The sequence below is a fragment of the Haemorhous mexicanus genome, chromosome 8 (assembly GCF_027477595.1).
Source record: "Haemorhous mexicanus isolate bHaeMex1 chromosome 8, bHaeMex1.pri, whole genome shotgun sequence".
Lineage (NCBI taxonomy): Eukaryota > Metazoa > Chordata > Aves > Passeriformes > Fringillidae > Haemorhous > Haemorhous mexicanus.
In genome coordinates, this window is record NC_082348.1 from 27,839,258 (window position 1) to 27,849,367 (window position 10,110).

At 39.5% G+C, this 10,110-nt stretch overlaps 1 protein-coding gene across 2 annotated transcripts in view; it reads left to right on the forward strand.

Annotated features, from left to right (window-relative positions):
* The window catches only part of RFTN2 (raftlin family member 2), a 30,026-nt gene extending 20,577 nt beyond the window's left edge, over window positions 1-9,449 (forward strand). For both annotated transcript variants that reach the window (XM_059853359.1, XM_059853358.1), the window contains exons 9-10: window positions 1,940-2,018; window positions 5,436-9,449. In XM_059853359.1, coding sequence (XP_059709342.1) covers window positions 1,940-2,018; window positions 5,436-5,705 — 349 coding nt within the window. In that variant the 3' untranslated portion in view covers window positions 5,706-9,449. The remainder of the gene's footprint in view (window positions 1-1,939; window positions 2,019-5,435) is intronic.
* Window positions 9,450-10,110: the final 661 nt, after the last annotated feature.

Here is a 10,110-nt window from a genome sequence, read left to right on the forward strand (position 1 = left end):
GACATTTCTCAATTGATCAAAAGAGACATAACTGAGGCACAGAGAAATACCTAGCCAAGTGCAATAAGGTTGCAGGATTGCAGATTTCCTTGTAATGACATAAAATCTAAACATTTTCTTTTAATGAATGCAAATAGTGAGGTAGGAACTCTTGGAGCAGGAAACCTTGTTAGGTTTAAGGAAACAAATGAATTTGTTCTCCTGCATTTTTGTTTTTCCCACAAGCTGGAGTTTTAGTTCTCTGTTCTCATCCAAGGAAGACTGCAAAGATGTGCCGTGACCTGAGCTGAGCCAGACTGAAAAAAAGATTGTGAGGGGCCAAACAGAATCACAAATCCATCATCACTAGCTATTGATCTGAGTGGCTGTTTGTGCTGAGAATAGTACTGGTTTGTGTACTTTCTCAGAGCTTACTTCCAGAAGCTTCACTGGGGCAGGCTGTTGACAAACTCTTTGGAGCTCTTAGGAGCAGTTCTAATCCCTGGTTTTTCTTGGAGCAAGTCCCTGATGTTAAATACAAAATAATTTTCAGTTGTGAAACATGCACCAGTTGCCTTGACTTCATGTGTGTGGTGGTTGTCCTTGTGATATACCTATACTGAAGTAAAAGCTTAGATTGTTTTAGTAGTTCTTTGTCATGTTATGCATAATAACACAGGTTTATACTTGATAGAAGAGGTAGAATCATAAATACTTCAAATGAGCTGACATCTCTTTGGTGTTTCTGTTTTGCTACTCTTACTTAGTGCACTGTTAAATCTGTAGTCACCCTTTGGCCAAACAATTTCAGTGTTTTACCTTTATATGCTTAAAGATCTTATTGAATACTGGCCAAAAGCAGCTGGGGGGAGAAGAGCTTATAAAAATGTACTATCTGATATTTAGAAGAAAACAGGAATTTTTAAAATCTTCTTATTCTGCAGTTCTTGTCTTGAAATTGTTTCACTTTCAGTGACATGGAGTTGGGGTTTGTATTGCATATCTTATCAATGTGGTGACATGTATTTCTGGTGGAAAGGTGATGGAAATACATTAAAACTTACAAAGGATGTATTTATCACCACTACTAAGGAGGTGTAATGCTTCTGAACCATCATATCAGTAATATCTGCTCTGGGGAGCAACTTCACTTGTCATGTTTATTTTTTACAAGAATTCCCTTTTGGGAAAAAAACCCCAACACCTCTGCTTTGTCTACCATAACAGTATTAGCATCTGTAAAAGTTCCAGGACTGAAGTTGCTCTTCTTTTTTTTCCCCCTTCTTTATTTTTTCTACCAAAATATTCTCTTGTCCTGCCTTTGCTGGTACCTCCCTGGTAGAAAACACCTGGTGTCATTCATCTCATTCTTAATGCCAAGGTTGCTAAAACTGAGCTGAAGCTCTTTATCCATAGGTGGTGATGCAGCAAGCTTATCCTGCTGTGTCAATTACATGACATTTGACAGCTTTTATTTAGCAGTAAATAAGTTTCATACCACCAAGTATTGAGAGATGTGCTGAAGCTGTGGATCTATTAAGATTGGGCCTGGTTGTTGTGATATTAATAGGTAGTAATATGTTGCTGTATATTTAACAGTGAAGATTAAGTTTAAAAAGACTTGTGAAGGTTTGATTCAGATGTAAATGTGCAGGCTTGGATTAAAAGCAGGAGCTCTGATATTTGAACTTTCAAGAGCACATATGTTAAATAACTCCTGTCATGGTAGTACAAGTTACTGGTCTGTCCATATTTTCATGTGCATCATCTTAACCTAGTCCTGTGCTTCTATTTTTAAAAAAATATCATTATAGAACCATTGAGGAATTAATAAACTGGATAACACTCTAGTCTGTCCTTTTCTCACTTGTGAACTTACACCCACCCTAAAGTTGACTTGAAATATGTTAGTGACAATTATTGCCTTTAAAACATGGAAACTATTTTCTTTAAATTTTAGTGAAGGAAATCTGGCCACAAAGCAAGTAATTTTTCTTCAGAGACCTGTTATGTGGAGTTCTGCTGTCCAGACACCAGAGGTGAGTGACATTTTTGTGCCATTAATATTTTAAAAATTAGTGTTTCACATAAAGGGAAGATACAGAAACAAACTAGACTTGAGAATTAACAGAGGAAAGAACTGGCAGAACGTGGTTTCCCTGCAAACAAGTTCTAGTTTGTGGATGTTTTTGGCAGCTGGATCACATGTTATTTTTTTTTTCCTCAGTTGTTATCTCATAAGCCATAGAGAAGAGCATGAGCAGGCTAAAAACCTGTTTTGTACTAAGGAATTACTGTGTCTCAGGTGAATGTGTTTGGCTATGCTGTATTTCCTTGGAAGTCTTTAGGGAGTCTGATCAAAATCCTGCATCTCTTGCACGTGAAACAGAAAACTGTTTTGACCTTCAAAACATCTACTTTCACATTTTTAGAAGAAAGGAGTGTTAAGCTGTGCTCTAAGGGATACTGTAACCTGCAGGTTATCAGGGTGAAGGGCTGTTGTTGCATGAAAACGTGTGACAGAGATGGAGGCTTTAAAATTCCTGCAGCTGAACCTCAACAGCTCCTTGTCCCTTTCTGGGTGGAGGTTGTATCAAGTGCTTTGAGGATTAAGTGACTGACACTCTCCACATTCTGCTCCAAGTCAGTGTCACAACAATTACTGCACCAGCACACTGCTGCAGTAAATCCTGCTGTGGCCAGAGAAGGGTGAACTCCTGGTGGGCTTTTCTTTGCCAGGTCTTTTGATGTACTGTGATGGGTTTCCATTTTTGGCTCTTTCTCATTTTCAGTGGCTGATCAGCCTTTCTCTATTCAACATGTCTTTCCTGTGATACCTTAAGCAGTTAGGAAAGCTATGAATGTTTTCACTCATGGTAACTTCACAAACTCATTCATGGCATACAATTATATGGCAGTGGTACCTAGCTGGTTTTTTCTCTATTTGTATGAATACTTCCATAAGTCTTCACATTTCTTGTATTTGTATTTGATCCTTCTCTGTGTTTTTTAACTGTTCAGTCTGTTGCCATCATCTGTGTTTTCCTTTCTTTAGTGTTTCTAAAATATACTCTTCCTTTTTTTGTTCTTCTCCAGGCTTCTGCTTATCTCCAGCCTAACTTCCTTCTCAGTGTGTCCCCTGATAATTAGTGCTTCCATGCCTGGAAGAACTTGCCTTCAATGTGTACACTTTAAGTGCTGTTTGTTTTTGTCTCTGCCACTGTCTCAGTTCCCAGATAGTTCTTGTATGCTATAATTCATTTCTTATTTTCAGAATTGGAGCTTTTGCTTTTTTGCTCTTTGGTGTTCTGTGCAGTCTCCTTTGCCAGTGTCTTTATCTCTCTATATTCCTCCTCTAAATTCTGCCAGTGGAATTTTTTCCCTAACTACCCACTGTGTCAAAAGCACCTCCAGCTTTTATCTTTAAAACCTTCTGACTTCCTCTCACATGCCTGAGTCTGTAGCCTTTACTTCTTTTCCTAATTCATTTCTGAAAGTATGTTTTGGACCACAATTTTTGATAGCAACATTGTAAATATATAAAGCAAAATCATGTCAGCCATAAAATAATGCTTCTCCTGATGCTGTCCTACTTCTTTAATACTCTGTATATAATAAGGGCATGAACCCCTGATACTTTTTCCCTTGGTAAGGCATAAGGTCACTTCTAACTATGTGTTTCTTAAAAGGAGTGTAACTGTATGTCACAAGTTGGATTCTGCCAAGAGATGTAATACAAACCAGTTCTGTAAAAACATTCAGTCTGAGGAACTAATGAATCTTTGAGACATGGTTTAAATTAAAACTAGGAAGCATTGTACTCACTGTTTAAATTCTTTCACCCTGTTGTAGGGTGATGAACAGCCTTGGGTATACAAATAAAATGTGTTTTGTAGTTGTTGTTTTATTGTTGTTGGAATGGGAAACGTTTGACTTAAGCATTAAATGTACTCAAAGTAAACAAGAAATAGCTGATTTGTAGCCATTTACATCAGGATTCCTATGTTTGAAATCTGAACAAAATGTGGTTTTTTCAGTACCAGTGAATGTTTTGCTTCTCTACCAGAAATCTCATTATGTGGAGGTCATTTAGCTTGGACTAAATGGGGAACTGGGGCTGAAACTGAAACATTTAGCAGAGTCACATTTTTCTTCTGTTTTGCCAATTATGTTGGTTTTCACCATAATTTTAATCCCCCATTACTTGGTCTCTTAATCTCACAGGGTCTCTTTTCTGAGGATGGAGTTCACAGCTCATCTCTCTGCCTTCTAATATCGTTGTGGGGTAGTGAGTTATGGCCTGGCTTATGATTTATGTGATAGTACAAAAGCTTCTTGGGTTACAAGGGCTGTACTGTCTCTGTGGACTTTGTCACATACCAGTTGTTTTTCTAAGAAAGGGTTCAAAGGATGAAATGCAAGATTGAACCATGAAGTGCTTGAGGGGGTTGTTTTTTTCTTTTCTCTTTTTCTTTATTTCCCTTAAGCAGACTTTTCCATCCTCTTTCTGTGGCATCCAGGCAAAACTTACTTCCTTCTGTTTCTCCCGAGGCAGTGCTGTTTCCCCTTGTTTAATTTCCCAGTGTTCCCTGTACCAGCTTTCCTAAATATGTTTCCTTTAGCCACATAGGCCATTGTTTTTACTGTTTCAAAAGGGTTTGAGAAAAAGCTTAGCAATGGACAGAAGGGGGACACAAACTTGCTGAAGCATAGTAAAAGTCTGTAGAGTGTTTGTGGGGTTTGTCTGCACTGTGTCCTTCATGCACTAAAATGCAGCTCTGTGCTGAGGCTGGATTCCCTCTTAGCTACACATGCTCCTTCTGTGGGCAGGGCAGTGTCCCCTGGCAGACATCTCCTGGTGTAGCTGTGCTTGTGCTGAGAGCAGGGCTCCAGGGAGGTGGCTCAGGGCACTCCTGCCTTGCTGACCCTGCTCCTCTGTGTGGCTCAGGGCACTGACACTGTCTCTGGAGGGGCTGCATCATCACAGATCCCAGGAACTCGGGTAGCTCCTGATGCTGAACTGATAAACCTTTTTTTTATTGCTGTGCCTCAGAGAGCCCTTAGCACGGTCTGGTAGGCCTATCATTTGCAGAATCATGATCTGCTTACTTTCCTTTTTGACATTGGCAGCCATCACTTCAACAGCAAAGATGTCAGGCAGTCCCAATACTGAAGTCAGACTGTATTAATGCTGAGTTCCTCCTGTGCAAGGACACTGTAGATCCCATTTCAAAGGGCTGTGTAGAGCAGCCACTGACACTCTGACTGTCTGCATAGATTTACCATGGGAATGGTAATTGCCTCCTCAGAGAATGGCAGTCTCTTGTTTCTTGAGAATTGCACTCATGATTAAAATGCAGCTACAATAAATTTGTCCATGATCCATTGCAAAATGTTTGGCTCAATTGTTTTTCCCCTAAATAAACTAACATTTCAACATTCTCTTTGTTTTTCAGAGGAAGTCCTTAAGACAAATGACTGGGGAAGAAAAAGGCAGGGTGTCCAGCAGAAGTGTTGGATCAGACACAGCTACTTTCTGCCCTGTAGAAACTGGACAACCACCTGATGAGTTTCACCTATCTCCTTCTAAACAATGTTGGATTAAGGAGGGATCCTCCCATTATGGAGGCTTCCCAGGATTCAGTAGCAGTGATGGAGTATTAAGGGAACTGGATGATGGACAATTTGACCAGGAGGATGGAGTCACTCAGGTCACGTGTATGTGATGAGTAAGTAACTGCATCAAATGGACATGTACATAAATCACACAAATGAGGTTTTTTTTAAAAACTACACTACTTTAAATACATTGGTATAATCCTATGACTCTTCCCAAACTCTTTTTTGTATTTTTGTCATTTTCCATGTTGTGTTAATCCTACTGTAGTAATAATACTACTGCAAAATAATTTGGTTTTCTGTCTTTAATAGTATAGCTACATGACTTGGGTGCTCTGCTAACTTGTTCATGCTTTTGACAAGCAAGGAAGCAAAAGCTGCAACACAGTGACAGTCTGAATTGCGTGAGAGAGAAAGGAATGAGGATGTTTAGAATTTTCCACAAGCTGTAGGAATGCTTTTGGATCTGTTTGGTTGTTTTGTTGTTCAGGGTTTTTTAAGGATGTTGTAAATATTGGTGGGGAAAAATGAACTGTCTGGCTGTTGTTAAGTTTTAATGTAATTTTCACTTTATTTGCCTTGCGTAAGTTCAAAAGCCTAGAGAAATGTCAGGTCTTACACTAGAGTGTTAATAATTTAAGCTACTTTCAGACTTGGTATGGACAGAAAAACTCAGGAGGCTGTAGGTAGGTAACTTGTTCCTGGAATATAAGTTCACCTATGCAGTTTTCACAAGGTTCCTTGTACATGTAAGCCAGGAGTTTATAACTTGTATTATAATGACGTGTTCATAATGTACTCGTGAGTGGAAATTAAGAACTGCTCATCCCCTGAAAGATAATTTGCAGTCTGTAAACAAGTAGTTTGAGAAGCTCCCTAGGAAGCATTGAGAGCAGTGTGATGCTGCTAATGCATAGGAGGAAGATGTAGGCTAAACTTCATAGGCTGTATTAGTTGGATGTATATATAAAAATGTCTCAGCTAAATGTATCTCACACTGGATAAAGTGTATTGAGCTGCATCCAATACCAGACTTGATGTTCAGAGGAAAGGATCAAGTTGCTGTGCTTCCATCCTTACCATGGGGAGGAGCTGCTTGCATTAAGGGAGATTAATGCTGGCAAGGTGCTGTGGGGGAAGGAACAAACAGCAACTGCTTTTATGCTGCTGTCTGGAAAGTGTATTTTACAGAGGAGAAGCCAAATAAAAATGCATCTCCAGAAGGTAAATGTGATTATAACTACAATGTGTGTTTTTAATTTAGTTCTAGAAGCAAAAAAAAAAAAATTATAAATGCTCATCAACTCTAAGCTAGTGTAAAACAATTCAGTCAAAATAAGTCAGAACTGAGCAAATGTATTCATAACTCCACTCTCAATGTTGGCAGTACAGCACACACATCACCCAGGGATTTTGGTACCTGTCTTTGTGTGTTGTGCTGCAAACATAGATGTCATTCATCATTTACCTACAACACCCCATTCCCCATGGATGGCATCCCACCAGCTGCTGTGGACTCTGCCTAATCCTCAGTGGTAGATGCTGGCACTAAATGCAGTGGGCAGATTAATGCAGTGACTGAAACACCAACAATTAACTCCAGATAAGCACCCCAGGAGATGGCCAGGATAGTGGAGGGTCAGCTGAAGTCTCTGAGCTGTGCAGAAAGAATATAGCTGCTTATTTCAGTAAGCAAAACTAATTCATGCAGAAAAAAAATATAATTTTATAGGGCAGGGGATGTAGGGGGAAAACCCATTCTACTGACATAATTAGCATAGGGGGAGCTTGAAATAAAACTGCTTTGGAGCTGCTTCCTGAGCTACTTACGAAATTCTTACTGGCAGGCTTGCTTATTTTTTCTTTGAAAGAGCAACTCTTAACTGTAGCAGGTTGGGAGGTTTTCTTCCCAAAAAATCTACAGCTCTGGAGATTAAACTTCTTGTTCTTTTTCCCACTGCATGCTGTGAGGAGTGATGGGAGCATCTCCAACAGGAGGTACAGTAAGGAACCCCTCTGGCAAAGCCTCTTCTCCCAGCTTTCCCACCAGCATCTCGAGGTCAGGGATGTGGGGCATGAGCCTTGTGTTCATTCCCTGTCTGGGGCAGTGTAGGAGGAAGATCCCCCTGCTGACAGGGAGAGTGCTGGGCTGGCTGTCCCTGCAGAGCCTGCCCAAGTGCTGCTTTCTCTTGTGGCACTTCTCAGGGAGCACTGGTCATGCTCACAGGCAGCAGGGATCTCCTCCATAGGACACAGATGGGGAAGAAATATGAAATACAAGTTACAGCTGTCTCTGGCAGAAAGCCAGGTAACTCTAGCATATTAAAAATGGAGCAACAGCTGGTCTCATGCAACCTGGAATATGTTGCTCTACTTCTAGAAGTATTTTTTAATGAGTTATCCAAAACTTGTGTGTGTGTAATTTTAACCATTGGTCATTCTCCATACAAGTCCAATCTGTAAAAAGGCAAAAATTGATCCAGAACTCCAGTTCTGAATAGTTCAAGTTAGAGTTTTTAAAGTATATCAAGGAAATAACCTTTTATAAAGCAAGATCCTTGCTTAAGATAGTTAACATTAGTGAACCCTAAACAAAAACTGAGCTGTAACTATTTAAGTAAGTTACAAAGTATAAAGTAGTACATTTAATACAGTTACTTTTTCTAGAATGCATTCATTGGATAAAAATTAATTAATTTTCAACTGAGATCTTTCTGTATCACCTGTTGAAAGGGCAGAAAATTCAAATTAATAATATCTTTCTAAGAGAAATATTCTCCTTACAATTGGTGGGATGTACAAGAGAGACTCTTTTAGAACTAGGGTGGAAATGGATGCCCTGGATGGCCACAGGTACACTAGAACATCATAACTTTCAGCAAAAAAGGCTGCTTTTAAAATGAAATAAAGCCATATTCTTTTTCAGTTATAGCCCTTGGTTTTGAGTCTGCTTTAGTCCTTGCTCATGAATCTCACAGGTGCTACTAGTGCTGCAAACCTCTGGATTCCTTTCTGTCTTTTTAATGCAGTATAACTATGCTAAATTGTTTCCTCTCAACCCATGCAGCAATTCCTGGATTGTTAAGGACAGCTGGGGGTTTTAATGTCATTTGTCTCATAGTGTCAAAGTTGCCTGTGCTGTAGAAATATTCATCTGAATTGTTTGCTCTTGGCAGTCTGGGCAAGTTGTTTGCTCAGCCTGTGTGAAGACAGTGTAATTATCTGACTTCATGCACTTGACCACTCATCTTCCTAAGGCTTGGATGCTGAAACTGAAAAAATTGAAAATGCTTCTAATGGAAAATCTTCTGGTTTGTTCCTTGTAAAATTTCTGAGAGACAACTCTGACCTTACTTGGATGAGTGAAAAAGGGAGGGTGCATTTTGGGTATAGGAGATTTGATTTCAGATCCTCATCCCCTGTCTGGCACAAACCAGAGCATTAAGGTTTGCCTTTACTGGTGTGGTGACCAGCACTGTCCACTAAGTAAAGCAGCTTTGTAAATCAGAAGAATTCTCTGAAAAAAACAGTAAGTACACTTTCTGTAGTCAATAACAAGGCTTCAGCCAGGAGTCCTTGTGTTTGAAATGTAGTAGGAAAACCCCTTTCCTGATTGTGACAACAGAAATGCTCTGCAGCTAATTAGAACAGAAGGCAGCCATGTTCATGAACCTCTGCAAAAGACTGTTTATACTTTCTGATGCTTAAATTGTTTGGAGAGGAAATAGTTTTCTAATGTTTACAAACAGGAAGAAACTGTCCACAGTTAAATATTTTGTACTTTGCTTATAACTGTCAGAACAGTTTATTTACATACCTGGTCAACTGCAATAAATGGCTGCTTCACTTGGTTTTGGTCTGTAAAATTTTTTTTTTTTGTATAGGTTGAGATCTTTTCTATAGTGCATACAGGAAGGTTCTCACCATTAGAAGTACTTAGCAAATCAGTTCCCAGTTTATGGTGTTTGTCTCACACTGACATTAACTGGGTTAGATCAATGTATACCTTGCCTCAAGTTAAAATTACCTTGTCTGAACGTTAATGCCATCTAGTAAAAACTCATTAGGTTTTCCCTGTTCTTAGTCTATTCATCTTTTGAAGGCAAAAAATGAAGATTGCTGTCTTGACAGCTTAACACCATGGCTGATGTGCTGGAAGACATGCTAAGCCCAAGGTAAGGAAAAACCCCAGTGACAAAGGCAGAAGTAATTTGACAGTGAGTCTTTGCTTGCAGCCTTTGTGACATGCAGGCAGAAATGTGCTTATTCTGTACCTAAAGGGCCTCCTCTAGACCTCCTGTATTTTAACTGTGGAACCAGCATGTTCTGATGTAGGAGTGTGTAAATGTGAGGTCTGACTTGCAAGTTCCTAATGAGTACTTTATTTCTCTGCTTTGGAAAGAAGAAAGACAACCTGACTTGAGCACACCTTGGAGCACAGATGGGGGAGCACCCACGGGTCTGTTGGAAACAGTTGCTGTGTTCTCAGACAACATGAAAAAAGAGAATAAC